General features: G+C 43.9%; 1 protein-coding gene across 1 annotated transcript; it reads right to left on the bottom strand.

Moving 5' to 3' along the window:
- Window positions 1–267: 267 nt before the first annotated feature.
- Window positions 268–26419, bottom strand: LOC120063314 (dnaJ homolog subfamily B member 5-like). Its single transcript, XM_039013618.1, has 3 exons — window positions 26209–26419; window positions 25044–25702; window positions 268–2054 (listed from the first exon to the last, which is right to left on the bottom strand). The coding sequence occupies exons 1-3, from the start codon at window positions 26417–26419 to the stop codon at window positions 1821–1823; spliced, it is 1104 nt and encodes a 367-aa protein (XP_038869546.1). The 3' UTR covers window positions 268–1820.
- Between the last annotated feature and the right edge of the window lie 798 nt (window positions 26420–27217).

Raw genomic sequence — 27217 nt, forward strand, 5'->3', positions numbered from 1 at the left:
AGTATGTAAACTTCCGACTTCAACTGTATATACACACCATACTAAATTATCCAGAATTCGATATTAGCGTGAAAATGTATTTGCTACTAAACCTTGATATTGTCCCGATGTATGCATATCTAATCTGTGAGATCATTGGACAAATAAAGAAAGCATTATGTCATCCCTCCCTTCAGTCCTTGAAGTAACCACAGAGCCAGATAGGTGAAAGCAGAAGTGGGGTTGGCTACAAATAACTTCACAAACACACAGGGCCATACACTGCTCAGTATTTGGTTTATTGGTTGTCATAAAATTCAATTTACATGAGAAACTTTGTGGAAAAACCACATTCTCACTTCCTACTTTAGCCCAGAGACCCTACATCTTCTCAGATCAAGATAAAATTCCTTTGCCAATCTGTCTGTTCTGTATCTTTTGGCATTACCTATAGGCAGGGAACAACCACTACAGTATCAACCTGTCCTGACAGATTCCTTCAATGTCCACATTCTTTCAATAGAACACATATCACAGCTGGCAAAAAGTGGACGGGGTCTCTATTTGATAGTCCTGAATAGATGTTACCAGTGCCAGACTGATAGGTCCCTCAGCGCAGTACAGATGATCACTGCAGCACGCAAACAGTCAGTGCTTGACTTGCGCTGGAACACACTGGTACTGAGTACCAGTACCTCCATTTTTTTACTGCTTGAGTAGCAGCACCTCAGAATATCACCTTAAAAATATTGCGGCATTTCTGCTCCTAAATATAAACAGTACTGGCATCCAAAACAAGTACCAGATTATATTTCACTCCATGCCATTATTAAGCACTGCATACAGTATACAACCCACAGACAACATCCACAGCAGAACAGTCATTTACAAAAACCATTATAAAGGTTCATAGAAATGACTATATTCTCTGTGTTCATCCTGTGGACACTAGCAGCCATTAATAGTTATTCACATTGAGTATGAATCCTGGTGCATCCCTGGTACTTGACCGGTCCATAGGGTTTCTGTAGGAATGGGGGAGTCGTATGTCTTCAGGTTAAGGCACTTACCAGTCCCTCAGTGAGTCGTGGAGAGCTTAAAGGCAGGTATTAAAGACTCCGTCATTCCCTCAGACAGACACCACAGGGAGCAAAGCACCTATAGATGAGATGCCTGGATGAACCTCCTGAAGTACCAATATGATGACCCATAGTGGATTACACACAGCTGGGCTGCTGGGGGTCTCAGCCAGTCAGATGGTCTGGACCAGACATAGATACAACAAACTGTACACCATGTTAAATCCAAATCTGAAGACATGCTTGCCAAACTATGTTAATGGTTAGGCACTGGGAGGAGGTGGGGGTAGTAGCTGCTGTCGTAGCAGTGGCCTTGTCCAGCAGATAACCTACACAGTTCACACATGCTTTATTAAACATTTAAAACAGCTTATTGGGGTAAAATAGGGGAGCACAGACTGAAGCTGCTGGTTGTGTGTAGATAAACAAAATTTTCAACTTTCCTCTGGACAATCTTCTCTTTTTCAAATAAAGTGTTACTGTCATCCCATCCATAAGAGGAAAGGCAGGGGGATGTATAAAACCCTTGATAAATCTGCAGGAAAAAAAGAGCATTAAGAAAAGTTCTGGTAGAAGCCAAAGCTGCACCGAGCTGAGCCGTTCCTCCATGCCATGTCCGTGTGCTTGGGGAGAAAGATAAAATAATTAACATAAACCTTAAACTGCAGTTCCTCTTGGCACTTCAGTCATTCCTAGAAAAATAAAAATAAAACTTTCCCTTAAAAATATAATTGTCCGTGGGCGAGGGGGTGGGGTCTTGTCCTAAGACTGTGGCAGGTGTTGTCTGATGATCTCTCTGGACTGGGGAGGGATCCTGTCTGGGAAGCGAACCGTGAACTCCACTATGAGGTCGCCGCGCTGGGTGGGGCTCTTAGGGAGGGGCAGGCCCTCCCCCCTCAGCCTCTTTACCGTCCCCGGCTTTATGACATCATGGCAGGGTAGCGGGATGACGCGGTTATCTAGGGTGGGAATGTTCACCGTACAGCCACACAGCGCCTGGGGGAGGGGGATATGAGAGGGTTTACTATTGTATCATATGACAAACATGTTCACTATATGACTGGTTCGTTACAACAGTGTTCCTCTGGGAAATCAAGATGTTGTATATATGTTCTATTCACACCTGATGATATGAAAAAAAAACAAAGTAATCGGTTGTTAGTTAATTCATTGATTAAGGATAGGTGATAACGTGTTTCAGGAGCTATAGACGTAGAACACGAGTATATGTTCTAGTTCAGCAGTCTAGAACACAGGTTCAGCTGGAGAACATGATTTGACACCGAGGCACTCAGTGAAACAGAATGACATCAGCTACAATGGATCACTCCCTCTCTGACACTAAAACAAGTTTCCCAGTCTTTCCAGGTGTGTGGTTCCTGTATAGGGTTGGTAGGTTAGAGTGCACAGGGGGCTAATTTTAGAGAGTGGTCTCATTTTGAGAGCTAATGAAGTAAGACAGGAATCAGCTGAGGTCGTAAATAGTTGGACGGTTTGTCAGAGGGGCTGGGACACACAGTCTCGTCTCCTTATCAGTGCCTATTGAATGCAGGGAGAGCAGTGAGAAATAGAATTGGTTCGAGGAATGAAACCTGAGCACCCAAAGTAGTAGGATGAAGTGTCCCACAGCCACTGATATAAGGTCAGTTTTGCACCCTAATTGTCAACCTTAAAATTGAGTAAGAGTAACATTAAACTGATCCAGGATCTGCAACTCCTACCCAGAGCAGGCAGCACACCATACTAACTCCAACCCTAACCTAGACAGGTTGCCATGATGCTGGAGGCACAGACAGCTAACCCAAGGCCAGTTTAATTATATAAGCCTCAGCTCAGACAAGGGAGCACCAGAATAATATAGTCCACTCCTAAGTGCAAACTCTGATTAAGTGCAGTAGGCCTACAATTTTCCAGTCCCAATTCATTGCGTGTTCCAGTTTAGTACTTACAAGTTGGCCAATCAGGTGTCAGTCCCATTTCACAGCTGCCCCATTCGGTGTTTACCATCCCCCACGACCTCAACCCCCCAATATAAGGCATCACTAAGCGTTATCACATGCATATGTTGTTTAAGCCAATGCATATCTCTCTGTAATATCAGAAGTCAAGTTCCTCTTAAAGCTCTGCAGCTAGAGTTAGCGATAGCCTGCTAAGTGTGGATGGGGTGTCGCGTGTGTGTTTCCTTCCTGTTCTCCACACTGACACCGAATGTCAAACTGTCCTGATTGAGAGAGAGAGAGCAGTGCTTGAACCCTGCAGTTACAAGGCCACTGGCTCCTGTAACAAAGATCCAGAACAGTCATGTGGTGTAAAGTACTTAAGTAAAAATACTTGAAAGTACTACTTAAGTAGTGTTTTGGGGTATCTGTAATTTATTTTACTATTCAGATTTTTTGATAACTTCTACTTCACTACATTCCAAAAGAAAATAATGTACTTTTTACTCCAAACATTTTCTCTCACACCCAAAAGTACTCGTTACATTTTAAAACGCTTAGCAGGACAGAAAATGGTCAAATTCACACACTTATCAAGAGAACATCCCTGGTCATCCCTAATTCCGCTGACCTGGCGGACTCACTAAACACAAAAGCTTTTGTTTGTAAATGATGTAAGTGTTGGTGTGCCCCTGGCTATCCATACACTTAAAAAAACAAGAAAATTGTGCCATCTGGTTAGCTTAATGTAAGGAATTTTAAATGATTCATACTTTTACTTTTGATACTTAAATATATTTAAAAACAAATACTTTGACTTTTAAAATCTGGTTCATACTGTAGGCACATGATTACTGCATACAATAGCTGTATTCAGAGCAGTTGGAGGGACATAAATGAGGTTACTTACATTGCCTACCAAAGCCCCTGGTATAATGTACATTTGCTGAAGCATTATGACAACTCAACGACACAATGGTAGGGTTTAACTGAGCTGGGACTTCTGATAAGTAAGTGTCTCAACGCAGCCTTATAATGGTGTGAAAGGATCCCGGAACCCAAATGATTTGGGTGGATCCAATCCTCCTTATATAACGTGTTTTGTTTCCAAAATGTATTAAATTTGTCAACAAAAGTTACACCCATTGAGCTGCAATAATCACGTAGCCAGTTGTGAAGAGAAAGAATCCTGCTAAAGTGTTCAATGCCACGACTCAGAGGTCAGAGAGCCATATACGATCAGCTCTTTAAAATCCAGTTTCAACTGTTCAGAGCTGCCCTTCATAGTGTCATTAAAATGTACATGACTATGATAGAATGGATATTTCCATGTCCTGACATAGTACATTTAGAAGCAGCTTAGTAATGTAATTTACTCAAGCTCCGGAATAGGACATTGTTTTTGCACCAGAAACTGTCACATTTCTTACCATGGAGCTGCCCAAAATCACGGCTGGTGAGAAGGACAAGGAAATCCGCCCACTCTCACTCTTCACAGGAGTCGGAGAACCCTTTGATGGGCGAGAGGCAGGATAACTTGAGCCCGTAGCTCCCAGTGCTGGCCTCCGACAGATAGAGAAGCCCCGCTCGATCCAGAGCAGGGGTGGAAAGTTGCTGATGTCCAGGGCGGCGAAACTATTTGTTGTTTGTATCCACTCCAGGCCTCTCGTTGGGAGTATAGCCTGCTTTACCGGAGACTGCGGTCTTCGGCTTCCACTGCACGTGTCATGCGACCATCCATCGTTGATTGCCATGCACCTCTTGCTGTGTTCCTTCGACTCCGCTATCAGATGGGGGAGAAGAGGCAAGAAATGGCTCCGCTGGCGAACACCGGCCAGTCGGATAACGACAAACGACAAGGCGGAGATGCATCCAACAAGCGCGTCCAGTCACCGGCGTAGAAAATGTAAACATTCCACTCTGCGTCTTCCCCAGTTTCTTACGTAGGCTGGCGACCTGCATGATCAAGGAAGCCATTACAAGCCTATAATCCTCGGCAAGCAAACAATTGCTACATTGGAACTCTGAGTGATCCAGTTTGTCCCAAAACAAAGCGTAGTATATACAACTCCCACAGCGCTGTAACCATTAATTTACTTCTCAACACAGAGGGCTCCATTGCGAAACTCAACTGGGACTAACTTCGTTAGCTTGATGGCTAGCAGGTGGTGGTTTTAGAAGAGGTTCTAAAATACACTCATGGGGTGTCCACTGAAAGTTGCATAGCAACAACAACTGGGACCTAAAAGACAACCACCATGAGCGCCCACTAAAAGGCAAACAAAATAAACACCCACACCAAACTTAAAGCCAGGAAGCAAAACAAAATCAGGGAAAGGATGGATAGAAATCAAAAGAGGGAGCGCCAATGTATGGGGTTAACGCTCCGCATCTATCAACACAACTGGAGCATTAGGCCAGCACCAGTGAAACACCTTCCCACTAACGAGATGGCAACCCGCACAGGTGTAACACATACTGACTAACGAGGTGACACCAATCGGTGCGCCCTACATGCTAACGAGTTATACGTGCTAAAGTAAAACCACAAAACATAAATAGGGGAAAAAAAGTAGATTGTGAAAGAGCTGATGTCATCCATGTATTCCTATGGAAAACTCCCGATGGCGCATAAAGCCAGAAGTATTTGAATTTGAAGGGCGCCATATTGCTGAATGGGGCTGAAAACGGCACCAAAAAAATCACTAGGGATCATGGTGAAAGTGGCCAAAGGATCATGGTTAATGTAGTAATTTCAGAGAGCCTCGTAGCCTGCCAGCCCTAGTTGGTATCAGCACATGGTCCTGTGTGACGACAAATGTAGTAGTCAGAATGGATCACTATTTAATTAATTCTCTATTTGTAACAAACTTTAAAATAATTAAATGTGGGTATCGAACTTGATCATAATAAAACATGTTTTAGAACCCAAAACAGTGTTCCCCAAAAATTTGGGGGCCCATTCTGGCTATCATAATTTGCATAGGCTTTCTAGGGAAGACCAGGGCTTTTGGCATCGCTAGGTTGCTACGCGTATACCCGACCAGCAGAGCACGTGACTTCACACTCCAGAGCGTGCACTGAGGGCCTGGTGGAGTGCATGTGTGTGTGTGTGTCTCTTCACAGTCAACGTGATGTTTCATCAGTTAAAAAAAAAAAAACTGATTTTACTGCTCAGCTCACTTGAATTACAGTACTTGATGTGGAAGAGAGTTCCATGTAGTCATGCCTCTATCTATGTAATACTGTGCGTTTCCCAGAGTCTGTTCTGGACTTGGGGCCCGTGAAGAGACGCTTGGTAACGAACACATTTAGCATCTCCTGGCTTCCACGCAAAGCATACAAGCCAAATGCAGATCTTTGGAACAGCTACTTTTGAAAAAGTCTCAAATCCATATAATATAGCCTACACCATCACAATAAATCCATTATTTATTTTAGACAGGTCTAAAGAAACCTGATATGAAGAAAATGTTGTCAATTTCAGAAGAACAGAATAGTTGTCCTTATGCAAGGCCCTGATCTGGCTCTGCCATATGGCTGTGGGCTGCACTAGTTCATTTTGTGGACAAGATTTGCTTAGAATTCCGTAGCATTATTTTACAGTATGAAGAATGAAATTGAACAATAAAATAGAAGGGATATTTTCTCAATGATTTACGGGAGTGCACACATGCGACTATTGTGTTGAGTGGTTAACAAACAGGTACTCCTATATGCTTAATTTAGAGTTATTAATGTAACTATAGTTGTGATACAAACATTGGGCTATATGTTAAGATTTTTAATACATTCTAAGGCTGCATGATGCGTCTAACGATGATTTGAAAATAATTGCATGAAAGGCATGAGCTCTGATTTGTTTTTTGTTTTGTGCAGGGTGTACACACTACACCAGTCTCTCATTCACAATTTGACAAGCACAATTTGACATGCCTCGATTTCCCCGGCGGCATCCCCTTTGTGTGGCCGTAATGCCCCCTAACTAAATCCATACCTTTTGCGGCCAGTGGCGGTGGTGCCCTTGGGCTGAATATAATAGTTATAATTCCCTTCTCCCAGCTGCGTGCTCCGAAGTACCTCTAACTCACATGGCTCTCCATCACGTGATTTGGGTCTCTCACAGACAACAAGTGAAGACCAACACATCGGGGATGCAACTCCGCACGTCCTTATCCAATTCCACAGCCCTGCACCCCCCACAGCAACTTGACCAAGTCCCCTTCACCCAAATCCAGATAGCCGATGTTCTGAAAGAGCTGCAAAATCTGGACCCCTACAAATCAGCAGGCTAGACAATCTGGACCCTCTCTTTCTAAAATTATCCGCCGAAATTGTTGCAACCCCTATTACTAGCCTGTTCAACCTCTCTTTCGTATCGTCTGAGATCCCCAAAGATTGGAAAAATGCCACGGTCATCCCCCTCTTCAAAGGGCTCTAGACCAAAACTGCTACAGACCTATATCTATCCTACCCTGCCTTTCTAAGGTCTTCGAAAGCCAAGTTAACAAACAGATCAATGACCATTTCGTATCCCACCATACCTTCTCCGCTAAGCAATCTGGTTTCCGAGCTGGTCACGGGTGCACCTCAGCCACGCTCAAGGTCCTAAACGATATCATAACCGCCATCAATAAGAGACATTACTGTGCAGCTGTCTTCATCGACCTGGCCAAGGCTTTCGACTCTGTCAATCACCACATTCTTATCGGCAGACTAAACAGCCTTGGTTTCTCAAATGATTGCCTCACCTTGTGCACCAACTACTTCTCTGACAGTGTCAATTCGGAGGGCCTGTTATCTGGACCTCTGGCAGACTCTATGGGGGTGCCACAGGGTTCAATTCTCGAGCCGACTCTTCTCTGTATACATCAATGATGTCGCTCTTGCTGCTGGTGATTCTCTGATCCACCTCTACGCAGATGACACCATTCTGTATACTTCTGGCCCTTCTTTGGACACTGTGTTAACTAACCTCCAGACGAGCTTCAATACCATACAACTCTCCTTCCGTGGCCTCCAACTGCTCTTAAATGCAAGTAAAACTAAATGCCTGCTCTTCAACCGATCACTGCCCACACTTATCCTTGACTTCGGCGATGTCATTTACAAAATAGCCTCCAACACTCTACTCAGCAAATTGGATGTAGTCTATCACAGTGCAACCCGTTTTGTCACCAAAGCCCCATATACTACCCACCACTGCGACTTGTATGCTTTCGTTGGCTGGCCCTCGCTTCATATTCGTCGCCAAACCTACTGGCTCCAGGTCATCTATAAGATTTTGCTAGGTAAAGCCCCGCCTTATCTCAGCTCACTGGTCACCATAGCAACACCCACCAGTAGCACGCTCTCCAGCAGGTATATTTCACTGGTCACCCCCAAAGCCAATTCCTCCTTTGGCCGACTTTCCTTCCAGTTCTCTGCTGCCAATGACTGGAACGAACTGCAAACATCACTGAAGCTGGAGACTCATATCTCCCTCATTAACTTTAAGCACCAGCTGTCAGAGCAACTCACAGATCACTGCACCTGTACATTTCCCATCTGTAAATAGCCCACCCAACTACATCATCCCCATACTGTTATTTATTTTGCTCCTTTGCACCCCAGTATCTCTACTTGCACATTCATCTTCTGCACATCTATCACTCCAGTGTTTAATTGCTATATTGTAATTATTTCACCACTATGGCCTATTTATTGCCTTACCTCCCTTATCCTACCTTATTTGCACTGTATATATACTTTTTCTATTGTATTATTGACTGTGTTTGTTTATTCCATGTGTAACGCTTTGTTGTTGTTTGTGTCGCACTGCTTTGCTTTATCTTGGCCAGGTCGCAATTGTAAATGAGAACTTGTTCTCAACTAGCCTACCTGGTTAAATAAAGGTTAAATAAATGTTAAAAATGTAAAAATTCCAAGGCACATATTGAAGATATTGGATGAACTGTCCACATTTACTTTTCATCAGCCAACAAGATGAGTAGGCCTAACGAACAGCAAAAGTACTAGCGGATGTCAATGTAGTATCCCCCATCGTACAAAAGTTTACCTATTCTGTGGGAAAAATAAATATTCCAAAACATAGTCTGGGACAGTTGTGGGACGCGATAGATCCCAAATTAATACAACCACTAGCATCCCATTTTTTTTTAAGCAATGAGGCTGACGCAACAGATCAGAACTTTTAGCTTAAAATAACTATTCGGCTATTTCTTCACATTATAAACTCAGCAATGCGCACATGGTAGTAGGCTATAAGCGTGAATGTTCCATTAGCGGGAAAACACCATTCTCAAATGTGACCGCAAATGCGATTATGCATGTAATGCTTTTATTATAAAGGTGCATTTTTATAGTGAAAATGATCTTCACCAAACTTGAAACTCACGCGCTGTGTATGTATGCCAGTTACTCTACACCCCTTGTAAAGCTGATTAATGTGCTTAATTTTTAGAAGTTTTGGCCACTTTAGTTGTGACAACCATTATCAAAACATATAGGCCTATGGGCTAGGCTACATGAGGTGTGCAACTATGATTTCAAAATGGCATTTGTTGTTTCTTGCCTTACTGCACACAAGCTGGGCATCAATCACAAGTGATAGGCTAATATTGTCACCCATCAGACTATTCTTGATTTAATCTCGTCTTCTTTACATATACTAAATAATATGTGTGAAATTTGTTTTGAATTAGAATGGACCATTATCATGCACCGGTCTCAACAGGGGGGGAAAAATACATTTAATCTATGCACTTAAATAGCGAATGGAGGACGTTTTTCCCGTGGTTAATTTTCATGCCAGCCAGGTAATCTATACTCCTGATTTTTTTATTCTATTTTTTTATTTAACGAGGCAAGTCAGTTAAGAACAAATTCTTATTTACAATGACGGCCTCCTGTGGGGACAAACCCGGATGACGCTGGGCCTATTGTGCGAACCAGGGTGCCTGTAGTGACGCCTCTAGCACTGAGATGCAGTGCCTTAGACCGCTGTGCCACTCAGGAGCCCTATTATAAAGAGAAGTAACATGCTTAATATTAGGAAAGTTGAGAAATAAATATAGTAGGCCTAGCCTATACAGTCGTTTTGAGAATTACACAAATATTAATTTTCAAATGATGGCAATTTGCATATACTCCAGAATGTTATGAAGAATGATCAGATGAATTGAAATGAATTGCAAAGTCCCTCTTTGCCATGCAAATGAACTGAATCCCCAAAAAACATTTCCACTGCATTTCAGCCCTGCCACAAAAGGACCAGCTGACATCATGTCAGCGATTTTCTCGTTAAAACAGGTATGAGTGTTGACGAGGACAAGGCTGGAGATCACTCTGTCATGCTGATTGAGTTCGAATAACAGACTGGAAGCTTCAAAAGGAGGGTGGTGCTTGGAATTATTGTTCTTCCTCTGTCAGCCATGGTTACCTGCAAAGAAACACATGTCGTCATCATTGCTTTGCACAAAAAGGACTTCACAGGCAAGGATATTGCTGCCAGTAAGATTGCACCTAAATCAACCATTTATTGGATCATCAAGAACTTCAAGGAGAGCGGTTCAATTGTTGTGAAGAAGGCTTTAGAGCGCCCAAGAAAGTCCAGCAAGCGCCAGGACCGTCTCCTAAAGTTGATTCAGCTGCAGGATCGGGGCACCACCAGTACAGAGCTTGGTCAGGAATGTCAGCAGGCAGGTGTGAGTGCATCTGCACACACAGTGAGGTGAAGACTTTTGGAGGATGGCCTGGTGTCAAGAAGGGCAGCAAAGAAGCCACTTTTCTCCAGGAAAAACATCAGGGACAGACTGATATTCTGCAAAAGGTACAGGGATTGGACTGCTGAGGACTGGGATAAAGTCATTTTCTCTGATGAATCCCCTTTCCGATTGTTTGGGGCATCCGGAAAAAAGCTTGTCTGGAGAAGACAAGGTGAGCGCTACCATCAGTCCTGTGTCATGCCAACAGTAAAGCATCCTGAGACCATTCATGTGTGGAGTTGCTTCTCAGCCAAGGGAGTGGGCTCACTCACAATTTTGCCTAAGAACACAGCCATGAATAAAGAATGGTACCAACACATCCTCAGAGAGCAACTTCTCCCAACCATCCAGGAACAGTTTGGTGACGAACAATGCCTTTTCCAGCATGATGGAGCACCTTGCCATAAGGCAAAAGTGATAACTAAGTGGCTCGGGGAACAAAACATCAATATTTTGGGTCCATGGCCAGGAAACTCCCCAGACCTTAATCCCATTGAGAACTTGTGGTCAATCCTCAAGAGGCGGGTGGACAAACAAAAACCCACAAATTCTGACAAACTCCAAGCATTGATTATGCAAGAATGGGCTGCCATCAATCAGGATGTGGCCCAGAAGTTAATTGACAGCATGCCAGGATGGATTGCAGAGGTCTTGAAAAAGAAGGGTCAACACTGCAAATATTGACTCTCTGCATCAACTTCATGTAATTGTCAATAAAAGCCTTTGACACTTATGAAATGCTTGTAATTATACTTCAGTATTCCATAGTAACATCTGACAAAAATATCTAAAGACACTGAACCAGCAACTTTGTGAAAATTAATATCTGTGTCATTCCCAAAACATTTAGCCACGACTGTAGAAAGCTGATGGGATCTTCCTCTTTTTAATAGAGGCCATCAAAACTCTGCTTTCTCAAGCAATTGCATAGCCTATGATTAGAGTGATTAGAGGGACAATAGTGCTGAGTACCAGGCAGTTAGCAAGTTTGGTAGGCTACTGATGACCATCAGCCTCATCAGAGCTTGGAGAAGTCAAATTACCATGACTAAACGGTCACGTGGAATTTGACTTCCGTCATGACTCGTGATCAATCGGCATAATGAATATACCCCTGATCACATGCAAACACAGTTCACTGTCATAGCAGCCACATACAAACAGAACGATCACTTTGATCGTTGTGGCTATAATGTCTTCTCGCATCTACACGCTCTCCTCCTCCCTTCGCTTGCGGACTTCAGTGCACAACACATCAGCTGTCTGTCACCAGGCAAAAAATATATTTCTAAGCCAAACCTTCATATCATTACCGCTACAAACAGCCTACATCGTTGTCACCATTATTAGCTAACGTCATAGCCAACATAGTTACTAGAACTAACGTGTTAGTAAACCCGCTACAATCATGCAGTACAGTGTAGTCAGCAAGCAGTTCCACCGGTGGGCCCCAGTGGCAAATAGATTTTTCAAACCAAAAGCTTTCCTTGACTTGGAAGAGTTCCAGTGTTGGATAGCCATAGCTAGCCAGTTAACATAGCATCCCTGGGGCCTCCCGGGTGGCGCAGTGGTCTAGGGCACTGCATCGCAGTGCTAACTGCGCCACCAGAGTCTCTGGGTTCGCGCCCAGGCTCTGTCGCAGCCGGCCGCGACCGGGAGGTCCGTGGGGCGACGCACAATTGGCATAGCGTCGTCCGGGTTAGGGAGGGTTTGGCCGGTAGGGATATCCTTGTCTCATCGCGCTCCAGCGACTCCTGTGGCGGGCCGGGCGCAGTGCGCGCTAACCAAGGGGGCCAGGTACACGGTGTTTCCTCCGACACATTGGTGCGGCTGGCTTCCGGGTTGGAGGCGCGCTGTGTTAAGAAGCAGTGCGGCTTGGTTGGGTTGTGCTTCGGAGGACGCATGGCTTTCAACCTTCGTCTCTCCCGAGCCCGTACGGGAGTTGTAGCGATGAGACAAGATAGTAATTACTAGCGATTGGATACCACGAAAATTGGGGAGAAAATGGGATAAAATTAAAAAAAAAAAAAAAAACATAAAAAAAAAAAACATAGCATCCCTCTCTGTTTGAGCTGGGTGTTTGAGTAGGCTAAACTAGCTAGCTGCATTCGCTAGCTAAGTAAGTGAAAGTGGAAAAAAATACCAAATAAGCTCTCACTCTTCTTTATTTTTGTAGAAATTAATTTGTTCAAAACTGTTCAACTATTGTCTTTACTCACCACATTTCATGCACTGCTAGCTAGCTGTAGCGAATGCTTTCAGAGCTCTAACCGGTTGGAGTTGTCATAATTACTGTGTACAGTACATTCGGAATAGTTATTTTCCCCCCACATCAATCTACACACAATACCCCATAATGACTAAGCATTTTTTTTTTAAATAAACAGAAATATCACATTTATATAAGTATTCAGACTCATTACTTGGTTGAAGCACCTTTGGCAGCAATTACATCTGGGTATGATGCTACAAGCTTGGCACACCTGTAATTTGGGAATTTCTCCCATTCTTCTCTACAGATCCTCTCAAGCTCTGTCAGGTTGTATGGGGAGCTTCGCTGCACAGCTATTTTCAGGTCTCGGGTTCAAGTCCATTCAGAGACTCAAGGACATTCAGAGACTTTTCCCGAAGCTACACCTGTGTTGTCTTGGCTATGTGCTTAGGGTCCTTGTCCTGTTGAAAGGTGAACCTTCGCCCCCAGTCTGATGTCCAGAGTGCTCTGGAGCAGGTTTTCATCAAGGATTTCTCTGTACTTTGCTCTATTCATCTTTCCTTCGATCCTGACTAGTCTCCTAGTTCCTGCCACTGAAAAACATACCCACACCATGATGCTGCTGCCACCACCATGCTTCACCATAGGGATGGTGCCAGGTTTCCTCCAGACGTGACGCTTGGCATTAAGGCCAAAAAGTTCAATCTTGGTTTCATCAGACCAGAAAATCTTGTTTCTCATGGTCTAAGAGTCCTTTAGGTGCCTTTTGGAAAGCTCCAAGCGGGCTGTCATGTGTTTTTTACTGAGGAGTGGCTTCTGTCTGGCCACTCTACCATAAAAGGCCTGATTGGTGGAGTGCTGCAGAGATGGTTGTACTTCTGGGAGGTTCTCCCATCTCCACAGAGGAACTCTGGAGCTCTGTTAGAGGCCCTTCTCCCCTGATTGCTCATTTTGGATGGGTGGCCAGCTTTAGGAAGATTCTTGGTGGTTCCAAACTTCTTCCATTTAAGAATGATGGAGGCCACTGTGGACCTTCAATGCTGCAGACATTTTTTGCTACAGTACCCTTCCACAGATCTGTGCCTCGACACAATCCTGTCTCGGAGCTCTACGACAATTCCTTCAACCTCATGGCTTGGTTTTTGCTCAGACATACATTGTCAACGGAGGGATCTTATATAAAGAGGTGTGTGCCTTTCCAAATAATTTCCAAACAATTGAATTTACCAACGGTGGACTCCAATCAAGTTGTAGAAATATCTCAAGGATGATCAATGCAAACAGGTTCCTGAGCTCAATTTTGAGTCTCATAGCAAAGGGTCTGAATACTTACGTAAAAAAATTGCTACATTTTCTAAAAACCTGTTTTCGCTTTGTCATTATGGGGTATTGTATGTAGATCAATGTATGTAGATCAATTATGGGGTATTGTTTTCATCAAGCTGTCCATTCAAGAAAAAGCTCCAAACAGTGACCAGTGCCTTCAGGTAATCAATCAACCTACCAGGTTATATACAAACAGGAAATAAATCATTGACGTGTATCATCCACATGTATCTGTGTATTTATTAATGCTGCCGAAATCTGCTCTAAAGCAGTATCCCCACCCATCAGATGTAATGATCATAATATTGTAGCCATATCTATAAAAACCAAAGTACCAAAGGCTGGGCCTAAAATTGTGTATAACAGACATATGAGAGGAACTGTGGTGATTCCCATGTTGAAGATGTAAAGAATATTTACTGGTCTGTTGTGTATAATGAGGAGCAACCAGGCCCTTCACTTGACGCATTTATGAAATGACTTCTTCCAGTTACTAGCATGCTTCCATTTAATAAACTGACTGTAAAAACTACTAAATCCCCATGGATTGATGAGGAATTGAAAAATGTGACTCACCACCTGGATTTGGTCTTATGTAGCAAAATTTGAAATTGGGTTTTTTACATTGGATAAAAGTAGAGACTCAGAGATACAAAATGGTATCTCATACACTGCATTTGAGGAACAATGGGAAAGTAATTCTGCTTTGAAAGTTGAGTAAACTTGTAAACTCACTTTTGAGAAAATGGCCTTTGAATGTTTTGGTATCTAGTGAAGAGCTCTTCTTTGTCTACACCCATTCAGCATCATTCACACCCTCTTAAGCTTTAGCCCCACCCATCTTGTTTCGCTCCCGGAGCGTACACTTGATGCTCTGGCCGATGATTTGTTTACCTCTGGATAACATGAAAACAGCCTAACCAGCTTTGCTGGCAACAATTTCATTACACTTTTTTGCTGACGTTTACTGATACCGACCATATTCAACGGGTGTTGTACACTTTAGCCATCTAGCTAGCTAGGTAAACAATGAACCTAGCTAGGTAAACAAAGTGTAAGACCACACACGTAACATTAGCTAACGAGCCAGCAGGCTAACGCTAGCTAGTTAAATAACTATACAGTGCCAAATCATGTTACTACCCTGCATGAATATGCTGGGAGCTAACCAACCAGGTTCAATGTTAGCTAGCTAACATTAGTCTCTTACTAGAAAAGCAAACGGCTCTGGGATACGAATGATAACGTCAGCTAGGGAGCCAGCCAGCTAACGTTAGCTAACAGTACACTTTAGCTTGAAATGGAACCACTTCCTGTCAAAATTAGAAACGTGTAATATCTGAAAATGTAGCTAGCTATCTTACCTGTATACATCATCATGCAATGATGGACGCATCTCCCTGTCACGAATGCCATGCCACGGTTGCCCTTAGTTTGAAGATGTAATCCGGAGACAGGTGTTTTCTCCATCTCTTTAGCTATCATACTCTAATTCCACTGATTTCAAAACTTGATCCTCCAGAAAGTGGAGAGCAACACTTATGCAGCTCCACTACACAATACATAATAGAAAAAAAGCCGCGTTCGACAGGATTACCAACACAGACTGAGCAGCTCAAATAGACGGAAGCCTTCTATGGCAGACCAATCCAAACTCCTCTCTCGGCATGTCCAGCCCACTCATTATCTCAACCAATCATGGCTAGTGGGAAGGTTGCTGCTTTTTCTGTGGCTTAACCAACAAGGCTCGTAATTTAACAATTGTATTCGTATTTACAGATGCCATACAAGTTTGTTATTAAGGCATATGAAAGTTCACATGTTCGAGAAGGCATTTCTGCCAAGAAATGCATTTTAATAAACATATTTTACGTTCAAACGGCTCTCCTGGGAAGTCGTGACTTGCGACATATGCCTAGTTTCCTGAAAGGGGTCACAAATTGTATGTTTGAGAGGGACGAGGCAAAATAAATGGCAAATAATTCTCACTGCACAGCCAATTGTAAAATATACTGTCAATTGAGAAATCATGTGACTAAACTAGACAAAAAGAAGAAACTGTACTATGAAACAAAGCTTCTTCTTTTTTTAAGGTTAAGAGATATAAAGGATGATAGTATAAAGCTTTTGGAGCACCCGAACTCAGCTTCATCCTTCATTGAATCAGATGTCTCATCACAAAATCCTCTGATATTGCAAACTACTTTAATTACTTTTTCATTGGTAAGATTAGCAAACTTAGGCATGACATGCCAACAACAAACTATGAAGCTTCATATCCATGCATAACTGTCCAAATTATGAAAGACAAGCATTGCAATTTTGAATTCCGTAAAGTGAGTGTGGAAGAGGTGGACAAATTACTGTTGTCTATCAATAATGACAAACCACCTGCTATTGACAACTTGGATGGAAAATTACTGAGGATGGTAGTGGACTATATTGCCACACCTATTTGCCATCTCTTCAATCTAAGTCTACAGGAAAGTGTGTGTCCTCAGGCCTGGATGGAAGCAAAAGTCATACTGTTACCCAAGAATAGCAAAGCACCCTTTACTGTTTCAAACATCCAACCAATCAGCCTGCTACCGACCCTTAGTAAACTTTTGGAAAAAAGTGTGTTTGACCAGATACAATGCTATTTTACGGTAAAAAAATGTACAACTGACTTTCAGAACACTTATAGGAAAGGGCACTCAATATTTACAGCATGAACACAAGTGACAGATGATTGGCTGAAATAAATGTATTAATTGTATTAGATTTCGGTGCAGATTTGGACATTTATTGTTCATAGTCTGCTGTTGAAAAAAATGTTTTATGGCTTTGCCATATCGTGGATTGAGAGTTGCCTATCTAACAGAACACAGAGGGTGTCCTTTAATGGAAGCCTCATTAATGAGTTTGGCATACCTCAAGGTAGCTGTCTTGGCCCCTTACTTTTTTCTATTTTTACTAATACCTAGCATTGAGTAAAGCCTGTATCTATGTACGCTGATGACTCAACATTATACACGTCAGCTACCACAGCAAGTGAAATCACTGCTACACTTAACAAGGAGCTGCAGTCAGTTTTAGAATGGGTGGCAAGTAATAAGCTAGTCATAAACATATCAAAAACTAAATGCATTGTATTTGGTACAAATCATTCACTAAACCTAATCTAAATCTTGTAATGAATAATGTGGCAATTGAACAAGTTGAGGAGACTAAACTGCTTGGTGTAACTAAATTGTAAACTGACAGTCAAAACATATTGATGCAACAGTAGCTAAGATGGGGAGAGGTCTGAATGTGATAAAGCGCTGCTCTGCTTTCTTGACATCACAATCAACTAAACAAGTTCTACAGGCCTTCGCTTTCGCACACCTGGACTACGGCCCAGTTAAATGGTCAAGTGCCACAAAGAAGAACCTAGGCAAATTACAGTTTGCCCAGAGCAGCACGGCTGGCCCTTATATGTACACGGAGGGCCAATGTCAATATAATGCATGTCAATCTCTCCTGGCTCAAAGTAAAGGAGAACTTGACTGCATTACTAATTGTCTTTGTGAGTGGTATTGATGTGTTGAAAGCAATAAACTTGTCTGTTCAAACAGCTAAAACACAGCTCAGACACCCATACATAAGTCTTCAGAGGAAGAATGGGAGGACCATCCTCAGTGAATTTCATAAAAATAGCCTTTAGATAAAACTATACAAAATATATTCACGTCACCAAATTATTTATTTATACACACTGTTTTGCAATGGTCTACAGTAGCCTCAACAGCCCTCTGTAGGGTAGCACCATGGTGTAGCCTGAGGACAGCTAGTTTCCGTCCTCCTCTGGGTACATTGACTTCAATACAAAACCTAGGAGGCTCATCGTTCTCACCCCCTTCCATAGACTTACAGTGCATTCGGAAAATATTCAGACCCCTTGACTTTTTCCACATTTTGTTACGTTACAGCCTTATTCTAAAATGTATTAAATACATTTTTTTACTCATCGATCTACATACAATACCCCATAATGACAAAGCGAAAACAGGTTTTTAGAAAATGTAGCAATTTTTTTACGTAAGTATTCAGACCCTTTGCTATGAGACTCGAAATTTAGCTCAGGTGCATCCTGTTTCCATCGATCATCCTTGAGATATTTCGACAACTTGGAGTCCACCTGTGGTAAATTAAATTGATTGGACATGATTTGGAAAGGCACACACCGGTCTATATAAGGTCCCATAGTTGACAATGCATGTCAGAGCAAAAACCAAGCCATGAGGTCGATGGAATTATCCGTAGACAGGATTGTGTCAAGGAACAGATCGGGGGAAGTGTACCAAAACTTTCTGCAGCATTGAAGGTCCCCAAGAACACGGTGGACTCCATCATTCTTAAATGGAAGAAATGTGGAACCACCAAGACTCGTCCTAGAGTTAGCCGCCTGGCCAAACTGAGCAACTGGGGGAGAAGGGCCTTGGTCAGGGAGATACGAAGCACCTAAAGGTCACTGACAGAGCTCCAGAGTTCCTCTGTGGAGATAGAACCTTCCAGAAGGACATGCAGCACTCCACCAATCAGGCCTTTATGGTAGAGTAGCCAGAGGGAAGCCACTCCTCAGTAAGACATACGACATCCAACTTACCTGACACCCTAGACCCGCTTCAATTTGTTTACCGCCCCAATAGATCCACAGATGACGCAATCGCAAATCACACTGCGCTATCCCATCTGGACAAGAGGAATAGCTACAGTTGAAGTCGGAAGTTTACATACACTTAGGTTGGAGTCATTAAAACTCGTTTTTTCAACCACTCCACAAATTTCCTGTTAGCAAACTACAGATTTGTCCTAACCGACTTGCCATCTACTTTGTACATGACGCAATAATTTTCCCAACAATTGTTTACCGACAGATTATTTCACTGTATCACAATTCCAGTGGGTCAGAAGTTTACATACACTAAGTTGACTGTGCCTTTAAACATCTTGGAAAATTCCACAAAATGATGTCATGGCTTTAGAAGCTTCTGATTGACTCAAATTATGTCAATTAGCCTATTGGAGGTGTACCTGTATTTCAAGACCTACCTTCAAACTCAGTGCCTCTTTGCTTGACATCATGGGAAATCAAAAGAAATCAGCCAAGACCTCCGAAAAAATGTGTAGACCTCAACAAGTCTGGTTCATCCTTGGGAGCAATTTCCAAAGGCCTGAAGGTACCACCTTCATTTGTACAAACAATAGTACGCGTGTATAAAGACCATGGGACCACGCAGCCGTCATACCGCTCAGGAAGTAGACGCGTTCTGTCTCCTAGTGATGAACGTACTTTGGTTCGAAAAGTGCAAATCAATCCCAGAACAGCAGCAAAGGACCTTGTGAAGATGCCGGTCGGAAATAGGTACAACAGTATCTATATCCACAATAAAACGAGTCCTATATCGACATAACCTGAAAGGCAGCTCAGCAACGAAGAAGCCACTGCTATAAAACCGCCATAAAAAAAGCCAGACTACGGTTTGCAACTGCACATGGGGACAAAGATTGTACTTTTTGGAGAAATGTCCTCTGGTCTGATGAAACAAAAATAGAATGACCATCGTAATGACCATCGTTATGTTTGGAGGAAAAAGGGGGAGACTTGCAAGCCGAGAACACCATCCCAACCGTGAAGCACGGGGTGGCAGCATCATGTTGTGGGGGTGCTTTGCTGCAGGAGGGCCTGGTGCACTTCACAAAAGAGATGGCTTCATGGGGGAGGAAAATTATGTGGATATATGATATCTTTGTGGGCAATACTCTGCCTCGTCTCAGGATGGTAAGTTGGTGGTTGAAGATACCCCTCTAGTGGTGTTGGGGCTGTGCTTTGGCAAAGTGGGTGGGGTTATATCCTGCCTGTTTGAGTATTTCTCCTGTCTTATCCGGTGTTCTGTGTGAAATTTAAGTATGCTCTCTCTAATTCCCTCTCTCGGAGGAGGAGGACCTGAGCCCTAGGACCATGCCTCAGGACTACCTGGCCTGATGACTCCTTGCTGTCCCCAGTCCACCTGGCCGTGCTGCTGCTCCAGTTTCAACTGTTCTGCCTGCGGCTATGGAACCCTGACCTGTTCACCGGACATGCCACCTGTCCCAGACCTGCTGTTTTCAACTCTCTAGAGACAGCAGGAGCAGTAGAGATACTCTGAATGATCGGCTATGAAAAGTCAACTGACATTTACTCCTGAGGTGCTGACCTGTTGCACCCTCGACAACTACTGTGATTATTATTATTTGACCATGCTCGTCATCTATGAACATTTGAACATCTTGGCCATGTTCTGTTATAATCTCCACCCGGCACAGCCAGAAGAGGACTGGCCCACCCCTCATAGCCTGGTTCCTCTAGGTTTCTGCCTAGGATCTGGCCTTTCTAGGGAGTTTTTCCTAGCCACCGTGCTTCTACACCTGCATTGCTTGCTGTTTGGGGTTTTAGGCTGGGTTTTTGTACAGCACTTTGACATCAGCTGATGTAAGAAGGGCTGTATAAATAAATTTGATTGATATATTGAAGCAACATCTCAAGACATCAGTCAGGAAGTTAAAGCTGGGTCACAAATGGGTCTTCCAAATGGACAATGACCCCAAGCATACTTCCAATTTTGTGGCAAAATGGCTTAAGGACAACCAAGTCAAGGTATTGGAGTGGCCATCACAAAGCCCTGACCTCAATCCTATAGAAAATATGTGGGCAGACCTGAAAAAGCGTGTGCGAGCAAAGAGGCCTACAAACCTGACTCAGTTACACCAGCTCTGTCAGGAGGAATGGGCCAAAAATCACCCAACTTATTGTGGGAAGCTTGTGGAAGGCTACCCGAAACATTTGACCCAAGTTAAACAATTTAAAAGGCAATGCTACCAAATACTAATTGAGTGTATGTAAACTTCTGACCCACTGGGAATATGAAAGAAATAGAAGCTGAAATAAATCATTCTCTTATTATTCTGACATTTCACATTCTTCAAATAAAATGGTGATCCTAACTGACCTAAGACAGGGAATTTTTACTCGGATTAAATGAATGGACCCTGTACAACTGGGTCCTGGACTTCTTGACGGGCCGCCCCCAGGTGGTGAAGGTAGGAAACAACACCTCCACTTCGCTGATCCTCAACACTGGGGACCCACAAGGATGCGTGCTCAGCCCCCTCCTGTACTCCCTGTTCACCCATGACTGTGTGGCTACGCACGCCTCCAACTCAATCATCAAGTTTGTAGACGACAACAGTTGTAGGCCTGATTTCCAACAATGAAGAGACGGCCTACAGGGAGAAGGAAAGGGCCCTGGGAGTGTGGTGCCAGGAAAATAATCTCACCCAACGTCAACAAAACAACGCAGCTGATCATGGACTTCAGGAAACAGCAGAGGGAGCAACCCTTATCCACATTGATGTGACCGCACTGGAGAAGGTGGAAAGCTTCAAGTTCCTTGGGCCACGTCACTGACAAACTGAAATGGTCCACCCGCACAGACAGCGTGATGAATAAGGTGCAACAGTGCCTCTTCAACCTCAGGAGGCTTTAGAAATTTGGCTTGACACCTAACCCCCCCCCCCCCCCCCAAACTTATACAGATGCACAATTGAGAGTATCCTGTCGGGCTGTATCACCGCCTGGTACCGCCCGCAACCGCAGGGCTCTCCAGAGGGTGGTGCTGTCTGTCCAACGCATCACCGGGGTCAAACTACCTGCCCTCAAAGACACCTACAGTACCTGATGTCACAGGAAGGTGCAAAAAGATCATCATGGACAACCACCCGAGCCACTGCCTGTTCACCTCACTATCATTCAAAAGGCAAGGTTAGTACAGGTGTATCAAAGCTTGAACCAAGAGACTGAAAAACAGCTTCTATCTCAAGGCCATCAGACTGTTAAATAGCCATCACTAGCACAGAGGCTGTTGCCCTATATACACAGTCTTGAAATCACTGGCCACTTTAATCATGTTTACATATTTTGCATTACTTATCTTATATGTATATAATGTATCTTAATCTATGCCACTGACATTGCTCATCCAAATATTTATATATTCTTAATTCCATTCCTTACTTCAGATTGTGTGTATTGTTAGATATTACTGCACTGTTGGAGCTAGAAGCACAAGCATTTCACTACACCCGTAATAACATCTGCTAAACACGTGTATGTGACATAATATTTTATTTTGATTTGACAGCCCATTTAGAGTTTGCCAAAAGCCACCTAAAGACTTTCAGACCATAAGAAACAAGATACTCTGTTCTGATGAAACCAAAATTGAACTCTTTAGCCTGAATGCCAAGCGTCACGTCTGGAGGAAACCTGGCACCATCCCTACGGTGAAGCATGATGGTGGCAGCATCATGCTGTGGGGATGCTGTGGGGTTGTTTTTCAGCAGCAGGGAATGGAAGACTAGTCAGGATTGAGGCAAAGATGAACGGAGAAAAGTACAGAGAGATCCTTGATGAAAACCTGCACCAGAGTGCTCAGGACCTCAGACTGGGGTGAAGGTTCATCTTCCAACAGGACAACGACCCTAAGCACACAACCAAGACAACGCAGGAGTGACTTTGGGACAAGTCTCTGAATGTCTGAGTGGCCCAGCCAGAGCCCGGACTTGAACCCGATAGAACATCTCTGGAGAGACCTGAAAATAGCTGTGCAGCGACACTCCCCATCCAACCTGACAGAGCTTGAGAGGATCTGCAGCGAAGAATGGGGAAAACTCTCGAAATACAGGTGTGCCAAGCTTGTAGTGTCATACCCAATAAGATTCAAGGCTGTTATCGCTGACAAAGGTGCTTCAACAAAGTACTGAGTAAAGCGTCAGAGTACTTAGTTAAATGTAATATCAGTTTTTTATGTTTTATACATTTGCGAAAATTTCTAAACCTGTTTTTGGATTCTCATTATGGGGTATTGTGTGTAGATTGATGAGGGGGGGGGGAAAAACTGTTGAATAATTTTTATAATAAGGCTGTAACGTAACATAATGTAGAAAAAGTCGAGGTCTGAATACTCTCTGAATGCACTGTATACAGCAACACCTCCCCCATTGACATTCCTGTGTCTTCTATAGATGTTATAACTTTGGGCCTGTTATTTTTAGACCAAAAGCCTATGTAGAACATCGGGACTGAAACCAGCCAGCGTAGCTAGCATTGGGTCTAACCAAGCTATCATAAGGCCAAAACCCAGCCAGCTAACAGAGTGTATAAACCCAGGAAGCCAATTAACAGAGGCCCAGTGCCAGAACTTTGTAATCATACCTCTCATAGCTGCTGGATGGAAGCAAAGCTCCCTGGCAGTAGAAATGTAAGCTGTATTTGCTTTGGATACTAATTCAGATGACCCAGTTCCCTAATACTCTCGCCCTCCAACAACTCCCCTTCCTCCCTTCCCACCTCTCACTCCGGTCTATTTCCTTCCCTGGATCGAAGTTAACATACTAAATCTGTGCATTTCCGGAGAAAAGCAACTATGTAATTTAACACTGCACATTCCACCAACTGAACTGCCTCTTTACTGGATGCATTAACTATCTCATAACTAAAACATATTTATGGCAGTTTGTGACACTAAGATAACTGTTTGACAGAAAGTAAGGACTACTGGTTAACATGCCCATCTGAGCACTGAGTTCCTTGTGTAAACTAATATGTACACAACAACCGCCATTCGAGGATCTGTTATTAGCCAGCCCATTAATATAGGCAGCGGATGAATGGCAGCTATATTGGAACTAGAAAAGAGTGTTTCATTTCACAGGCTGGTCACAGCTGAGCACACATGAAGAGAGCTTTAATTAAATAAACTGTCTGTCAGAGTACCACCTTAGCTACACAATCCTGCTCTCTCTGTCTAGGTGTGTGTGCGCATGTATGAAAGAGAAAAAAAGAGAGCGCTGTCTAAGTGTATAAATGCTTTATTGTCTGTTTAAGCAGCAGATGACTTAGCACTATAACGACTGTTGTGCCCCTTAAAACAAAGCTATCATAAAGGAAGACATATGAGGCAGGACAGGGTAGAGTGTGAGTGGCCCTGTCACACAGGGATAACACATTCCTCCATGCTCACTCACACTGCAGTGCCAGAGATACATTCTGCACAGCACTCAGTCTGCCCAGCCAGGGCTCAACTCAATTCACAGAGAGACTGGAGGGATGTGATGAGCTAGGTAGTGTATTCAGAGGAACAGTTCCTTTAAGGTGCAGTACCGATGTGTAACTGCACACAGACATCTCCCGGCACTGCCCAAAAACTAGTGCTAGAAACATGAACACCAGTGTACTGCTGTTAGAGGTGCCTGAGGCTCTGAGTCGAGAGAGTTAGTAGGAAAGAGAGAGACGTGACTTCTGATGCACTTTATTAGAACATCCTCACTTACTAAAATAATACTAACACACACACACACACACACAGTTCCCTTGTGAAAACCTAGAGGTAGATAGACAGAAAGTGAGTGTAGTGTTTAAAATAAAAATTAAAAATAAAATCCTACTGTCTGAACAGGGTAATACCACAGGCCTCCAGTTCTGTGTGAGTGTTCTGTCGGGTATTTGTGGATAGAGGGAGAGCGAAAGAGCCAGAGAGAAAAAAAATTTGTTTTGTAGTCTGGACAAAGCAATGCCACAGGCAGCCAGTTTTCTGTGAAGGTATTTGTGGAGATAGGCTGTTTGAGAAAGAAAGACAGTGACAGACAGACAGACAGAGCAACAGAGACAGACAGATCCTACCTCCTTCAGACTGATATTGCAGGTGTAGATGATATTGGAGCTGTCCCTCCTAAAGTGGGCATGTCCTTTGTCTTTGAGCACAAAGGCGATGTCTGCTGGAATGTTCTCTGGTGTCTCGTCCCCCTCCTTAGGGAAGGTGATCTTGGTGCCCTCCTTCCATCCCCTCTTTATCACGATGTTCAGGATCTTGTCCTCCGTCCGGCTGCTCCTGCCATCAGGGTTCAGCCTCCTCCTGGTGATCTTCATCCGCTTGGTGCAACCATGGAAGATCTCCTCCAGAGACACCTTCAGCTCATGGACCACCGGGGGGTCCTGCTGCCGCCTGGACCCAGCCAGACGTTCCGACTGCACTCCCCTCCTCCTGCCCCCGCCATGGAAGCTGTTGACCCCCCCGGGGAAGCCGAAGTGTGTGAAAGAGGCGAAGGGGTCCTCCTCATCCAAGTCAGTTTCCATGTCATGGTCATTGTGGTGGTTGTGGACCTTGGAGTGGAAGCCGTTGGAGCGGTTATGGTGGTTGCGGTGCGGTCCGAAGAACATGTCGAAGGGGTTGGAGCCGCCAAAGAAGGATGCGAAGGTGGCGTGGGGGTCTCCATGGAAGGTGTAGTGGTATGACCCAGCAGGAACCCCAGACTGACCACTACTGCCCCCCGCCTTCAGACCTGACAGAGAGGGAGAGAAACAGGGCTGTGAGTACACACTCACCACACACACACCCAGATGGAGATGTAGCCTAATTCCTCCTCTGTAGAATTTTAGAGTGTTTTTTACAACAGTTAGGAGGGAGTTTGAGGAGCGGAGGCCCTGGAGCCATGAGCAGCAGTCAGAGAGAACCCACGTGGGCGAGAGTTCCCATGGGATGATGGGGGGGGGGGGGGGACGGGACTACCCGTAGCTTAACACACACACCACCTCATTGCTATTCTTATCTCTGCCACCTCATGGATTCAGGCCCATCTGAGAGATGGAAACACACTGTGGAAAGAGCCGGTCAGACAGGAGAGAACAGTTAGTAGAGGCAGAAGGGTGAGGTAGGGGGGATAGCTAAATAAGGAAAATAGTCTGCTCAGTGTTCTCGCTCTATCACACAAACACAGAAAGATAGACGACTTCATGACACTTATAATCACACCGACCACACTCAGAAGTGAGCCTCTCTCCATCTTACCCTCCTCTCCTAGCTGGTCGTAGATGACCCTCTTCTTGGGGTCACTCAGAACTTCGTAGGCCTCAGCGATCTCTTTAAACTTATCCTCTGCATTAGCGTCTGTGTTCTTGTCTGGGTGGAACCTCAGCGCCATGCGGCGATATGCCTTCTTGATCTCCTCCTCGTTAGAACCCTTAGGAATACCCAGCATCTTATAGTAGTCCTTCCCCATGGCAACGACCTCTCACACCTGGCTCTCTGGAGGTAGAAGAAGAGTGTGAGAAAGGTTACTGGGTTAGGGATGCCCAGGGTTTTATAGTAGTCCTTCCCCATGGCAACGACCTCTCTCACCTGGCTCTCTGGTGAGACACCCACACCTATGTGAGTAAATAGGTGCGTATCCTAATGAATAGAAGTATTTTCCCCATTGCAGATTAAATATATTTGTGGAACTTGCCATGTTGCTATAGTAATGTGTTATGGTTGTGTTGCCATGGCAGTGTAGTAAAAGCTCAAAGTATGGCAGTGTAGTAAAAGCTCAAAGTACGTGCATGTGAGGAATTTCCTTCCATCTGGCACTACACACACGCACGCAGAGTGAGTGAGGGGTTACATGCTATAGCCTCATGAAACTGCAGAGCTGTTGAATATGACACTGGCCATGCGTCTGTCAGTGTAGTAGACAGTCTCTTACCTACATTCCTTGTGAGCTTCGTTGAATAAACTACAACATATGGTAGACTATAGGCCTATATATTGGTTGTTATTTAGGTGCTTTACTGTTTCTGTTTTTCATGTAGCCAAAATAACCTGCCCACACCGCTGTGAATCTCTACCGTAGAACGAGACAAAGAAACCGCACAGGTCACTAGCTTTGCAGCCGAATTTCACGAGCAGTTGCAGTTCCACCAGAGACAATAACAACTCTCTGTGTGTGAATCGAACCTATCGATTGGCAAATGCAGAGGCGCAACACAGCCTTTAATAGGCTTTAATTCGCCTATGACAGCCGTGGAAACTGACAGTAGCC

The sequence above is a fragment of the Salvelinus namaycush genome, chromosome 18, assembly GCF_016432855.1.
Source record: "Salvelinus namaycush isolate Seneca chromosome 18, SaNama_1.0, whole genome shotgun sequence".
NCBI classification, from domain to species: domain Eukaryota; kingdom Metazoa; phylum Chordata; class Actinopteri; order Salmoniformes; family Salmonidae; genus Salvelinus; species Salvelinus namaycush.